The sequence below is a fragment of the Henckelia pumila genome, chromosome 1, assembly GCF_033568475.1.
Source record: "Henckelia pumila isolate YLH828 chromosome 1, ASM3356847v2, whole genome shotgun sequence".
NCBI classification, from domain to species: domain Eukaryota; kingdom Viridiplantae; phylum Streptophyta; class Magnoliopsida; order Lamiales; family Gesneriaceae; genus Henckelia; species Henckelia pumila.
Window position 1 is genome coordinate 80,365,890 of NC_133120.1, and position 15,003 is coordinate 80,380,892.

Below are 15,003 nucleotides of genomic sequence, written 5' to 3' on the forward strand. Positions count from 1 at the left end.
ATCGCCTTAATTAGTAAATACTTACCACACCAAGGTTACAAAAATAATGTTATTAGTTAATGTGTTTTTACCCAAAAAAAGAAAAGAAAAAAAAAACGGATACGAGTTTTGCAATCGTGACAGTATATGTCGATGATCTAAATCTTATAAAAACTCTCGAAAAGTTCACCAAAATTGTCAATCATTTAAAAAAATAAATTTGAGATGAAAGATTTGGGAAATAAATAGTTTTGTCTTGAATTGCAAATTGAACATTTATCAAAAGGAATATTTGTTCATCAATGATCAATCTTCATACACAGAGAAAATATTAAAACGCTTTTACATGGACAAATCACATTCATTAGCATCGCCAAGGCTCGTTCGATCATTTGACACTAATAAATATAATTTTCATGTGCTTGAAGATGGAGAAAATATCATTGGTCATGAAACAACATTTCTTAGTGCAATTGGTATATTGTCATACCTTGCAAACTGTACTCGGCCATTATGTTAACCTTCTAGCAAGATATAATTTTTTTTTCAACCCGAAGATATTGGAATGATGTAAAACACATATTTCATTACCTTCGCGATACAACTGACATGAGGTTATTTTATTCGGAAAAATCAATTTTCTCTTTAATAGGATATGCAAATGCAGGCTATCTTTTAGATCCACATAAAGTCAAATCACAAACGGGTTATGTGTTTATACGAGGGAACACCGTTGTTTCACGGAAGTTGACAAAACAAAACTTCGACAGCGACATCATCAAATCATCGTGAGATCATTGCAATGCACGAAGCAAGCGAGAATGTATTTGGTCGAAGTCTGTAACCCAACATATTCAAGAATCATGTGGACTACCAACAACGAAAGATAGCCCGACAACTATTTTTGAAGATAGTGCTGCCATTGCACAACTAAAGGGAGGATAATCAAAGGCGGTCGAACGAAACATATTTCACCAAAGTTTTTCTACACAAACGAACTTCAAAAGAAATGTGATATTGATGTCCACAAATTTGTTTCAGTGACAATATAGTTGATTTATTCACAAAAGTATTTCCGACATCAACATATAAGAAACAAGTGCACAAGTTATGAATACATCAATTAAAGGATCTTCGATAATTGAAATCAGGGGAGTATTAGTTGTTGTACTCTTTTTTCTTTGTTCAGTTTTTTTCCACTGAATTTTACTGTTAAGGTTTTAACGACGCAGTGTTAGATTCTCCATCAATCATCTAAGGAAGGGTAATTATATATATATATATATTAAATTTATAACAAAATTCAAATTGTTTCGTGAATTATTCTTATCCGTACATATATGCTGGCCCAAGTACTTTTCCTGAAACATGGGCCGGGCCGAAACGTAATAGATCAAATTTCAGAAGCATAAGTGGACTAGCCCATAATGACATTGTTTGAGTCCAGAATTAGGACTGTCGTGCAAGGCCTGCAATCTAATTAGGACCTAGACCAACCATGTTTGTTATTGTTATTATTTGTGTTTTTAAAGTTTTGACGTTATTTATTAAACCTAAATTGAGAGGCCCACTCTTATTAATGACAATTATTAAACTTAATTTGAGAGGCCCGCTTTTTTTTAAAAAAATAAAAAAATAAATAAAGAAAAGAAAACTTGAGAGGTCCACTCTTATTAATGATAATTTGTTTGAACCAATCTTATTAATTATGATTAATTAAATTTAACTTTACTACAACTAACAAGTCAAACATAAAATCATCTTAAAATCTTTATTCAAGTCAGTATTTTACTGGATTTATTTATTTCTGTATATAATGAAGTTGGGAGAATTTTTTCTCTAATTAACTCAATTAAGTGCAACTTCGACCTTAGCGTCATATAAATTAGAGTCGTCAAAACGGGTTGATGGACGGGTAGGCCAACCACAACCCGCTACAACCCGTAATTTAATGGGATGGTTGGGCCGAGAGATTTCGAACCCAAAACCCACCTATTTAGCGAGATGGGGATGAACTTATCCGCCAGACCTAGAAAAATTTTAAAATTATTATATTAGGTGATTCGAAGCGGATTGAATCACAACCCATTACAATTCACCGTTTGGATGAGTTGAGAAATATTAATCCAACCAGTTGGTTAAGTGATGCTAGTCAACCCGATGAGCTCAACATATTTTGACAGTTGTACCAATGGATCTGTATTATTTTGGTAAAGATGAAATTGGATATTGGACCCATAATTAGTTCTAACCCTACATCAATTTTAAAATTTAAATAAAGAATAGGAGGGATCATTTGAGATAACAATATTTTAGTCTTGTTATTTATATTTTTTTCATTTCTAGTCCTTTTATGAGCGATAAAAAAAATAAAAAATAAAAAAAACAATAAATTAAAAGACCAAAAATATAAATAGTATACAAATTATAGGACTGAAAATTCACATAAAAAATGAAAACAAGAAAACATAAAAAAAAAAAAAAAAAAAAACATACAAATCACATTACTCAAATAAAAATTAACTGAACCATTTTGACAATTTCCCGAGTTAGCCATCCCGGCTAGAATCGTAGGTTTATAAAGATTTGCGAAAATGGGTAACGTGTCCCTTCTCTCTGTGTTTCAATGGCAGAGGAATTTAGCAGCAATCGGGGAAAGAAAGAGTCATCTGCTGGTTGTTCGAATTCATTGGGTCAAAAGGATGAAGAAGATCCCGTCAAATCCCCTCCGCGTTCACCAAACAGTTCCTCCACTCGTCAGGTCAATATCTGTCAACATATATATTTTTTTCTTTAACTCAGTGTGTCAATAATTTGCCAGAATGCAATATTTTTGCCTTAAATTGACTAAATTTGGGAACTTTTAATCTTAAATGATGAAGATTATATGGAATGAATGGTTTTTAAATCATGATCTAATACCTTTTTTCTATTCCAAAATATCCTAGATGGTGCATTGTTGTCGCATCTACAATCTTTGGAGTGATGATTTGTTGAGTTCTTGAATTTCTTCACTACCCTTGGATTGTATATCTCACACCTAGTTAAAAGTAGTTATTTGCACTTCTTATTCGAGTGAATTGATGAGTAGATCCGAAGAGTTGAACATGAAATCAGAGTTAGAGTTATAACTGATGGAAAATAATCTCAGAAGAACTGTCTTACGAGGTGCTTCAGTTTTGATGTTCTGAATTTCCTCTTTGAATCTTGAGGAAGATTCAGAGTTGAGATCTTCAGAAACATAATTTCATTTTGCGAATACGTTCAAAACAAATGCAGCTTCGTACTGGTTTTGTTACTATGTAAGATTATTAAATGTCAGTGTTGGGAACTCATCATCAAATGACATGTATAATTTGGAAACTTGTTTCCAAAAATTCATGCTGAACTCCCACTCCCTCAAATTAATTTTTATACCCCATACAACACAAAACACCAATAGTATATTTCTCTATTAGAGCAGCCTTTGTACTAGTTTGTTCCTGGTTCACATTATACACTTTGATAGATATATCTATATAATTTCTTCTGCTAGTAATCATGGTCTAACTTCTGTATTTGATCAGGCCTTCCACGCTGTTTTTCAGAGTTGGGTTTCAAAGAAGTTTATGACTGGATGGTAATGTGTTGAGTTCAAATGGTCTGAAATGTTTTCCTATCCCTTTTCGAGCTTTCACATAACTTTTTCTTGATGAAGTTAAAATTGCAGTGTCGTTCTCTTTCCGGTGGCTGTTACATTTTTCGTGACTTGGTGGTTTATTCAGTTTGTAGATGGGTTTTTCAGCCCTATATATGAAAGACTTGGTATTGACATATTTGGTGAGTCATTAAATATTTCGATTTTCTGTCGTACGGCACACTCAGCTTTAATTATTGATTCCTAGTTTCTAATAATAAATCACGCATCATGTCAGAACAGTTACTCAACAAAAATTATTTTTAGGGTGACATATTTGTTGAATTTATTTGTAATGAAATTATGCTGTCTCAATCAGTCTTATTTCATCTTTTTCGTCTGATTATGAGAGTTGTCATTCTCGTAGTAAGGCTGACAAAATGCAGTTAATCCACTAAATGGCTGCATTTTCTCATTAATAGTGGATTTATTTTCCTGATTCTCGCTTTATGTTCGGTGCAGGCCTTGGATTCCTCACATCGTTAATCTTTATTTTCTTTGTTGGTGTATTTGCTTCATCGTGGTTGGGTGCTACAGTTTTCTTGATAGGGGAATGGTTTATAAAACAAATGCCATTTGTAAAACATTTGTATTCAGCATCCAAGCAGATTAGCTCTTCTATATCTCCAGGTAACTGTACAAGCCATAGGAACATAAGCTCATAGTTGTTTGACAAAGCAGATTTACTATTTTGGATGTGTCTATTTTAGTTTTTGGTCACAAAATAAGTTCCAAAGTTTGGTTTTTGAATATAGCATGAAAGCCGATATCTTATAAACATTGTTTTAGTCACCATGATTTTCTGCTGGAGTTTTTCTTGGATTCTAGAGTTGCACGAGTATCCAGCCATCTCCATACATTCTTGAATACTGATAAAACATCATTTGTTTTCTTTTAGACCAGAATACAACCGCGTTCAAGGAGGTTGCCATCATCCGTCATCCTCGTGTTGGAGAATATGCTATGGGATTCATTACGTCATCCGTTGTTCTTCAGGTTCTTAGCTCTTGTCTCGTTATTCGCCTTGAAGTTGGATCCCAAAATCACATAGAAATTTGTCTCTTCATCTTGTGCGGGATGATTAGTTGTTTTCCACTTGGGGATCAAATTCGGTTGGGGTGTGCCATTTCTTACACCATTGAAAATACTGGGAAGGAGGTGTTGTCCTGAATTTTAAACTAGAATAAGTTGTCATCGGAAGATTTTGATAAAGAAGCCACTTTTTGGTATTTTGGCAGGTCTTGTTGCCCGGGCGAATAGCGGTGTTTACATATAACTGCTTTCGCTTGTCGTTAATTATTCATCTTGTTGTTTAATTGCAGAGAGATGATGGAGATGAAGAACTATGTTCTGTTTATGTGCCAACTAATCATTTATATATAGGAGACATATTTCTTGTTAACTCTAAGGAGATTATCAGACCAAATTTGTCTGTCAGAGAAGGCATAGGTGGGTCTTTCTTTATGTCCTTATTATAATATGCCTTTTAACCATTTAAATCAGATTCTCGAATAGATTCCTTGATATTCTTTATGCTTGGTGTTTTATTGTTTTTTTTTTCTTTTTTCCAGAGATAATTGTTTCTGTTGGGATGTCAATGCCTCAGTTGCTTACACCTATAGAAAGAGTAACATGCCAGAATGGCATGATTCTCTGAATAAAATGGAGCAAGTTGCATATGCATGACGGAATCGAGCTGCACATTCTCATCGATTATGACCAATTCAAGTCTTACGCCCGCGATCTTCTTTCTCCTTTGACAACAATACTCAGCAGCTGTTAAGTACACAGAATTAGCCTGACGAGAGTGACGACTGACATTCAAAAATTCAATCTTGTGTTGTGTTATTTTGCTCTTGCTGACTCCATGTACTGATACAAATACATAATTCTTTGGAGCGAAAACTTGATTGACCCAAGTGAATTAAAAAAAGTTTGTTACATGAGCTGGAACAATTTATAGAATTAAACGATTCAACGGCTCCTTCGAGCTGTCGGGGGTAGTTTTTCCGAAGGGCCACAAGGAAGCTTTTGCCCTGATTCTCGCTCGATTTTACTCTTCAGTTCTCTAAGTATTCTTATTTGACCGAGCTTTTCTGGAGATAATTTGTCCCAGTAAATTCCTGTAGGAGTTGTTAACTTTTGACGAGCGCCATGATAAGAAACAAGGACACTGTAAAATATGACAATGAGGAAACTGTACAAGTTCCAAAAACTTACCTTGAGGCTTGGGAATTGATGTGTTTGTAAAAATTACTTGGCTTGGAGTGCATATGATGTCGACAGGAACGTCGTGAACCAACAGTTTCTCAACCGGTATGTCATCAACTAGTTGTTCATCATGCACTGTAAACGCATACAACATGTAGAGAGCATGTAATAATACGTACTTCAAAACATTTACTCGGAGATCCGTTAAAAAAGACTCGGATTCAAGAAAACTTACCAGAGGTGATGACTGGTGTAGAGTCATCTATCGCATCCATGTATCGTAGCATGCCATATTCAAGTTCTGCAAATCCCTGCACCGATGTTTTTTTCACCATAAACATTCTACTGTACTGGTTCCAACGAATTAAAAGACCGATGGTTGGCTTTCTCAATGGAAGAAAGGAACATGCTGTACCTCACCCTTCCCAAGTCTTGCACCGGTCTTTGGGTCAACAGCAACAGAACCAATTACGATTAAGTCTACTTTTATCTTCTCCTCCAGACCAATTGGTTTTCCATATTTAGCGACTCCCACCGACGTACATGCCTCCTTGATGGTGCTTGGGCTTAACATGGAGTCTTCAAGAATGGAGAAAAACCCAGTCCTCAGACGTGGCTGTGGTGTCAACAGCTTCTTCCCACCTGGTTGAACATTGCAAGCATCAGAACTTCATCATTTCACGATGGCCAGTGGCCAACCAGGACAGGCCTTAATTGCTTCATAATATCTCTTTGAAAATGTACATTCTTCTGTGTAATAATGCCTTTACTGATATATCATTTCTATGCAACAGGGGAATATCTAGTGGACCCAAGGAGAATAATAGCTTGAAATCCATCGGTAATTTTTCCTGAAAGGATAAGTTTCCCTAGTAGATACACTAAATTGCTGCCACAACTCCTGTTTGCTGTCCTTGATCTCGCTCAAGCACCACACATAGAGTGAATATGATCTTATACATACTATATGTTCTCCCAACACAATACAACGAAACCAAGTGGAACAGCCCCGGAACTAAGCGGGGTTAGACCGAAAAAGGACTCAATTGAATTATGAATGGGAAACTTGAATTTATACAAAAGTTATAAATAAAAATTAAATCTTTTCTCCTAGAGTCCTCCACTGCTATTGTATCCGCCTCCGCCGGAGGGCGGATACATATGGGACTGCATAACATGAACTTCATAACAGTCATAACACAAACTTTTTACAACCAATTAGCTGCAATTTTAATTCAACTCCAGCTAAACTATTATTGAAAAAATTCATCAGCGACAATGACTAACCATTAAGTGTAAGGAATCTCACTTGCTTTTGTGGTGTATCTGGATTAACTTTTACGCATGCAGCCTCCTTAAACACCTCCAGTTCACTTAACTGCCACACCTCTTAGAACAAAAATCACAAAATCGTACGAAATTTTCAAACCCAGCAAGTTAAACTTCAGTAAATAAACAAATGAGTTACTTTGCTAGCGGCTATATGGGAGCCAAGGAAATTGGGAATCCGATGATGAACTGGCCTGGGGAACTGGGCGATGTTCCGGGCCTCCATCAAATCCCAGACCCGTTTCCTAATGATCCATTTCCACGCCTTCGGATCCTCCGGATCATGTCCCTCTTTCTCGGAACTCTCCGCCATCGACTTCCGTGCGGCGGCGTCCAGGCTCAGCCTTTCCGCCTCGTACGCCGCCTCGTTGAAAGTGGGGTCGTTTCGGCGGGCGGCGTTGGAGTAATTACGTGATTTCTCCAGGTTGAACGGTAGAGGAAAATGGAGGGCTTTGGATTGGGGAATCGAAGGGAAATTAAGGGTGTGTTTGGATGCGAATGGGAATGAAGAACACTGCTTCAGGAATAGGGCGTCCATTTAAGGCGGCGGTGCAGTGACTGATTTGAGGTAGTTAAGACGGTTATCTTCTCATTCGATTAGAAGACAGTTGTCTTCATGTCGAGTTGAGGCAAGTTGCGGTTTAGAAAAAGCCACCAAATAAGTCGCATTTGTTATAAAGATCCAATTTGAAATTGGAAATTTAGATTTTTGCCTTCCTCGTTTCTTTCCCATTTTTCATCCTAGTGTTAACATACTAGTATCAAATCATGACTAGACGTTGTTTCATTAATTAATTTTGTGAGACAGATATCCGATTTAAGAGCATCCACATTGCTACCATGTTATTAACACAAAAATACTCTCCAAATCATCAAAAGTTGTAGGCCCCACTGTTAATAACACATCCATCTTTTTACCCACAATCCTATTAACATTAACACTCATTATTTATGGGTTTCACATTTTACTCAATAATAAAAAATTATTTTATAATAAATAAATATATTTTTATATATTTTAAAATATTTAAATTATTATTGATTTGCGAAATAATAATATTAATTTTTGAGCTTTGATTTTATTAATTTAAAAAATAATAATAAAATTATTTTAATATATTATTTAATTCAAATATAAAAAATTTAAATTGCAATTAAATATATAAAAATTCAAAAATCAATCCATTAAAAAAACTTGTACACATTTCATAAAATAATATTATTAAAAAAACACCTTCGAACAAATATATATGTTATTAAAAAAGCAAAAAAAAAAAAGGAAACAAACATGTGGGGCTCACGACAAATTTAAAAAAAAAATAGAGAGGCGGACGTTCAAAAGAGTGAACGTCCCCCTCTCTCTCTTTTATTAATGGCAAGTCACAATGTCCAATAACGAAGAGAGAGTGTTAAAATTTAAATGAACGTTATTAACTTTCGTTTAACAGCATTGCAGATGCTTAACTCAGAATAATATTACCATATACTCTTTTCATCTCTCTCATTTAGACTGTATTTCATTTATATATGGTATATTAATATTTAATGTTATATTTCATATTTTTTAATCAATTTATTTATATTAAATTAATATAATTAACTATTTGTCCAATTATTTTATTCTTAAAATTTTCATTAAAATAATTCTAAAATTTACATTCTCAAACATTTTTTTAATTTCTTTTTTCATTCGTCTCAAATACATAGTCTAGTTTTCATTTCGCTTGCAAAAGTATCATTTTATTAGTTGTGCTATGAAAAATTTTGTGTAGTATATGCTGATTTGAGTGAATTATTATATTTAATATAAATTTTTTTAATGCATGTATGAACCAAATTGATTAATCTAACAAATATAGATCAATGTGACTTTGCACTAGGGCTGACAAATATTTCCGAAATTCCGACCCCGAATTTCTTTCCATTTCCGTCCCGAAAAAATCCCAACCCGAAATTTTCCCGACCCAAACTTTCGGAATTTTTTCCATCCCGATTAATATCGGGAGCGGGATCGAGAATAAAACTTTATCCCGACAGGATTCCCGACCCGTTCCGAAATAATATAATTATATATTTTATTAATATAATAAGCTAAATATTATTAGGTGTCAACTCATATAACAGTATAACACTTAATTGTGGACTTAATTCGCATAATTTTTATTGTTGGGACGATCAAATTATAAAATCACGAAATGTCATTTTATTTTTGTGTATTTTTTTTAAAAAAATTAATTAATAATTTAATTAATTAATATTTTAAATTATCTAATTAGAACAAATATGTAGAACAAGACTCAAGTGATTAATTTGACAATATATTTAACAAAATTTATTTAGTAATTGTATCTGAACATTTTATTAATAATTATTCGATACATTTTTTCTCTTAACAAAACTTTGAAACATTATCCGAAATATTTTGATATTATATGTTTTAAGTTGAATATTTATTTTTATTTATAAATATAAGTTTCTAAATAGTATATTTAATAAAATTATCACATTTTTTTATTTTTTGAACGAAATCTTAAATTTGAAAAAAAAAATCGGGATTTTCTCTCCCTACCCGACGGGATCCCGAACATTCGGGATCCCGAATAGTCGGGTTCCGAAATGTTTCGGATATGGGATCGGGAGAAAAAAAAATTTTTTCAATTCTTTTCGAGACGGGAGTTGGATAGGAGGGTTTACGAGACGGATCCCGACCCTATTTCACCCCTATTTTACACGATATATCTATTTTAAATATAAGAATTATTTTGTGTTTTTCTTATTTTTCATCTTTATGTATGTGTGTATATCTTCACTTTATATTATATTGTACCAGGGATCAAGACACATATGATCCACGTGTAACATTGTAAGTAAAAATTACGTAAACAAAAAAACTGAGGAAAATAAGTGTAAGGCCCGAAAATAGTCAATTAGTAATTATGGAATTTGAGAATTAAACTCCATATCATGGGCTAACATTGATTTGAGGAGTTATGAAAATGATAGATTTAATTTCCGAGCTGAAAATATTTAATTTGAGAATATGTGGATTTTGAGAATTAAATTCCGAGAATTCTTAAATTAAAAGAATAAATATTCGATTTGAATATTTATGAAATTGAAGATTTAATTCCATGTTTCGGAAATTAAAGAAGATGAATTTTGAAGATTTAACCTGATCAGGGAGTGATTTGCAATTATCTACGTTGAAGGGCTAAATTGCAAATAGCCAGGATTATTTAATTAATCCGAATTTAATTTACTTTTAATCCGAGTATATTTAATTTGGAAATATTTAGAGTTTTGATTTAAATTCTAATATTCTTAAATTATGTAGGATTGAAATTGAATTAAAACGAAGGCCGAGGACTGAATTGCAATTTATGAAGTTTTAGGGACTAAATTGCAATTTACTCAATACATATCCGATTTTAAGTCTTAAATTCAGGAGTGAAACGTGTAGGCTGCATATGAAATTCAAAAGTTGAACAGTGGAAGCCGAGAGCCCTTCTCGTTTTTCATTTTGGTTGATTTTTCGATTTTCAAAATGCCGTAACTTTTGATCCGTTCGTCCGATTTTGATTCCGAAAGATGTTCTGGAATCCTTGAGACGAGTACTTCGATTTGATGTAAGTTTCTGAGTACTTTAAGTATGTTTTGTAGAACGAAATTGGCAGAGATCAGTACATGAGCATATGATCTTGTTCTTGACGTGTTGTTTAGTTTATATTCGAAACTGGATTGAAGATTTAGTTTTGAATGAATCGTATGGATTCTCCAGCATGTATTCTCGAAATTTTAGCTGCTGGTATGTGGTTATTTGTCTGGTTTATGATCACATATGTTGAGATGAGATTGAATTCGAATACGATATTTCGTCGGTTACCGATTTTCAGTCGTTATGCCGTCGATTGATGTTTTGAGACAAGTTTGATAGATGATTGTCGAGATAAGATGTTATTTGATATGTTTAGCTACTGTTTTTAAGATTCAAACGATGTAGTATTGATTTGAAAAGCTGTATGAATTGAATTGAAATTAGAAATGAATTCGATACCGTAACGATTCCCGATTGTCAATCGCTACGATGATTGGTTATGTTTTGAAACCATATGGATAGTCTACGATTGAGCTAATGAACTTGGGATTGTATACTGATTTTGTTAGATACAATCTGTATATTTCAGACATGCTACGAGCTCAAGCAACTCAAGAAGTCGAATAGTGAACCGAGGAAGTTCGCTTGAAATTTGAAATGGTTTGATTGAAGATGTGCTGATGATTTCGACTCGATTCTGAAAGGATTGAATTGAACGGAGATGGATGTACATGTTTGAGGTTGAAGAATTCAGAACGGACAATATACGAAGGTAAAAGTGGACTACGATTTGATTGGGATTACAACTCAAGATGGTTTGTATCGAGTTCCCTTAAATCACATACTTGTTTTCTTAATTGCTCTTATGTGTTTTCCTTTGAGTTATTAAATAAGTTTTTGATGTTATGAATGCTTTGATAATGATATATGTTGCATTCATCTTGAAGACTTATTCCTTGATTTTGAAATGAACGGAAACGTTCGAATAGACGATTTGAAGGATTGTATATGTATGGCCTGGGTGGTTGATTTAGCCTAGCGTCTGATTTGCATATATGATTATTTCAAAGTCTAGAGAAGAAAGATAAGTAACCTCACCTCGAGCGGGAGAGTCGGTGGATTAGTTATGATATCTACTTCTCGGGATCCCAACCGACGAATGATGAAATGAACCTTGTTTTGAAAACATGCATTGTATTTACTGTTATATCATGATCTTGATATATGTTTGATATGCATGTTTAGTTGCTTTTACTGGGAAATATATTTCTCACCGGAGTTATCCGGCTATTGTTTTGTTGTATGTGTCATTGCAATAGGGGGATTGGAACAGGGCAAAAGCAATCATGAAGAACAAGGATTGAAGAGATATAGTGTGAGGATCCGAGTTAGGAGTTGTTTGAACTGTCATGAAGTTTATTGAGTCGTAAACATGATCATTTTAGAAGTTACTTGTATCAAGACTTGTTAAGGATGATCTAAAGGTCTTGTTATTATATTTGAAATTTGAGTAATGTTTCAAATATTTGACTCCAACATGTTGTATCTTGAACTAGTTTTTATATGACAAGATTATTGCATGTTTATGAGATTTTGATTATGTTGTAAAGCCTTGGAATGGTTTATTCCTAACAATTATAGCATGTTAGAATGCATGTTAGATGTTATGATTGATTAAACCATGTCTAGACTTTTGTAGGAGATGATCTTGAATTAATTGTAGGCTTGATTTCATTTTTTACAGCAGCTGAGCCAACATTTTGTTTCGAGTGCAGTGGCCGGCGCACGGGCGAGCTCCTGCTCGCGCGCGCGCGAGCCAACCCTTTGAGTTTCGGGTTTGGGTGCCGGCGCGCGCGCGAGAGGACAGGCCGCGCGTGCGCAGGGCAATCCATTTGAAAAAAAAAAATTTTTTTTTTTATTCTTTTGTTTAGACTTTGATTATTGTCTAGCATTGTTGATTAATTGTTTAGACTTTGGTTATTGTCTAACAGTGTTGATTAATGAGAGATTAGAACTCGGGTCATCACAATAAGGAATAAAAAAATATAGAGATGTCACTTGTGAGATAGTGTCACAGATAAAGCTTTATCCGTAATACGGGTCATTTTTGTCATAGTTACAATAAAATTTAATATTTTTAAATAAAGATAATTTATTCTTAAATTTTTAATCAATAAAATAACTTTGAAAAATAAAATGTATATGTAATTGAATTTAATGAAAATAAATGGACTTAAAAACAATTTTATCAAATGGTAAATTGACTTTTTAGTTGGATCATATCTATTACTACTATTATGTAATATCACAAAAAATATAGAAGAAATATCTATCATCTATTACTATTATAAAGCACGCACTCAAGCCTATCACCCTCTCTCAGTTTTGCACTTGTGTTTGATTATATTTTTTGTATATAACTCACACAAAGCCAAGCATGCAAGAACAATGTCAAAGACACAAGAGATTACAGGCAAAACTGCTCAACTTTGCACTAACACAATAGTTCACAATACAAGGATACAAAATGCCAATGGCTTGCACACAAAAAGGCTGCAACTCGTGTGTGTGCCTTGTGCTACTCATGGCAAACATATAAACTCAAAATGCATCAGAAATGACAGCCAACAATCCAAGTAACTGCCTAGGACAGGTGTCGCGAGTGTGTGAAGCCAAGTGCAACTGCTACATGCATGCATGTCATCTGATTGTCACTTGTTTGTGCAGGCTCCAAGTGTCCAAAACTGCCTTGTAACTGCTTCACATCATCCAAAACGTCCCCTTAACTGTCCAACATCAGTCCAACTCGAATTTAGCTTAGTCCACCCAACCAAACTCAATGCTGCCAACACTTCAATGCACCAAATACATTCCCGCAATGTGCCAACTTATTTATATGCTTAGCCAACCCGACTATGCCTAAGTTATGGACCAACATAACTAAGTGCTAGGCATCAACACTTAACATCATGACACTCCGCATTCGTGCCATGAAAGCGAGCCAACTTCAAGGGTCTAACAAACCACCCCCACTAGAAGAACTCGACGTCCTCGTCGAAACCTCCAGCTCGGCCTTAGCATTTTCATACTTAGCAATTTCATCTTCAAATTGCCAAAGATTCACATTCCGGATCCAAACAGCATCCTCCTTCGAATCGCCCACCCACTGAACAATGTAATCAACTCTGCGATTCTTCTTGCTTTGACCCAGCACTATGTGATCTAGAATTCTTTCAACTTTTCTGTCAAACTCATACCAAACAACTGGCGGTGCACGACTCGTCCTCTTGTTTGATCACCTTCCTGAAACTTCTTCAGAAAACTCACATGAAAAGTTGGATGAATCTTCAACCTATCAGACAGCTTCAACCTATAAGCAACTTTCCCCAATTTATTCATAATTTCGAAGGGACCATCATACCGTGGAATCAACCCGCGGTGCACTGTCTTGGCACTGATTTTCTTCCACATCTGAGGAGTTAGTTTCAACAGAACTCGTTCCCCAACTTGAAACTCAACATCCATTTTTCCTTTGTCCGCATACTTCTTCATTATGCGTTGAGCTTTACCCAAACTATCTTTTGCTTCATCCAACAACTCTTGCTTTGCCCTTGCAAACCTATAAGCCGCTGAACAATCACCTCCACTTTTCTGCAAAGCAACTTTATGAGGCGTTGTTGGTTGAAAACTGTATAGCAACTCAAAGGGACTCAAACCAGTAGCCGATGACTTGTGCAAATTGTAGGAGAACGGATCCACATCAAGCAAATCCGCCCAATTACGCTGACTAGCAGTCACATAGTGTCTCAAATATTCCTCCAACAACTGATTCATTCTCTCAGTCTGCCCATCAGTTTGTGGATGATTGGCAGTAGAGAATTTCAACTCCGAACCCATCATATTGAACAAAGCAGTCCAAAATCGTCCTGTAAACCTTGTGTCCCTATCACTCACAATGTCTTGCGGAACACCTAAGTACTTGATAACATTCTTGAAAAATAACTCGGCAGTAAGTTCAGCGGAACATACCTTTGGAGCATCAATGAACACTGCATACTTTGTAAAGCGATCCACCACAACAATAATGGATGCCAACCCATTCACCTTTGGGAATCCAAGAATGAAATCCATAGAAACGAACAACCATGACCGCTCAGGAATAGGCAATGGTTGCAACAAACCTGCTTCCTTCAATCTTTCCGTCTTGTCCAAT

General features: G+C 34.8%; 2 protein-coding genes across 2 annotated transcripts; one reads left to right on the top strand and one right to left on the bottom strand.

Moving 5' to 3' along the window:
• The first annotated feature begins 2,553 nt into the window (after positions 1 to 2,553).
• Positions 2,554 to 5,596, top strand: LOC140878321 (protein LIKE COV 2-like). The gene is made up of 7 exons (XM_073281926.1): positions 2,554 to 2,740; positions 3,546 to 3,598; positions 3,689 to 3,798; positions 4,118 to 4,285; positions 4,554 to 4,651; positions 4,978 to 5,104; positions 5,227 to 5,596. Exons 1-7 carry the CDS (start codon positions 2,606 to 2,608, stop codon positions 5,310 to 5,312), a joined length of 777 nt encoding a protein of 258 aa, XP_073138027.1. The 5' UTR covers positions 2,554 to 2,605; the 3' UTR covers positions 5,313 to 5,596.
• A 31-nt stretch (positions 5,597 to 5,627) lies between these two features.
• LOC140878317 (5-formyltetrahydrofolate cyclo-ligase-like protein COG0212) lies at positions 5,628 to 7,771 on the bottom strand. The gene is made up of 6 exons (XM_073281921.1): positions 7,335 to 7,771; positions 7,154 to 7,244; positions 6,282 to 6,508; positions 6,102 to 6,177; positions 5,876 to 6,001; positions 5,628 to 5,778 (listed from the first exon to the last, which is right to left on the bottom strand). Exons 1-6 carry the CDS (start codon positions 7,731 to 7,733, stop codon positions 5,630 to 5,632), a joined length of 1,068 nt encoding a protein of 355 aa, XP_073138022.1. The 5' UTR covers positions 7,734 to 7,771; the 3' UTR covers positions 5,628 to 5,629.
• Between the last annotated feature and the right edge of the window lie 7,232 nt (positions 7,772 to 15,003).

Bases quoted from the DNA above. Each gene is read 5' to 3' on its own strand.
- LOC140878321 (XM_073281926.1), top strand. From the start codon at position 2,606: ATGGCAGAGGAATTTAGCAGCAATCGGGGAAAGAAAGAGTCATCTGCT. The intron at 4,652-4,977 runs GTTCTTAGCTCT...GTTTAATTGCAG, and splicing joins CGTCATCCGTTGTTCTTCAG to AGAGATGATGGAGATGAAGA. The intron at 5,105-5,226 runs GTGGGTCTTTCT...TCTTTTTTCCAG, and splicing joins GTCTGTCAGAGAAGGCATAG to AGATAATTGTTTCTGTTGGG.
- LOC140878317 (XM_073281921.1), bottom strand. From the start codon at position 7,733: ATGGACGCCCTATTCCTGAAGCAGTGTTCTTCATTCCCATTCGCATCC. The intron at 7,245-7,334 runs GTAACTCATTTG...GAGGTGTGGCAG, and splicing joins CCCATATAGCCGCTAGCAAA to TTAAGTGAACTGGAGGTGTT. The intron at 6,002-6,101 runs GTAAGTTTTCTT...ATGCGTTTACAG, and splicing joins TACACCAGTCATCACCTCTG to TGCATGATGAACAACTAGTT.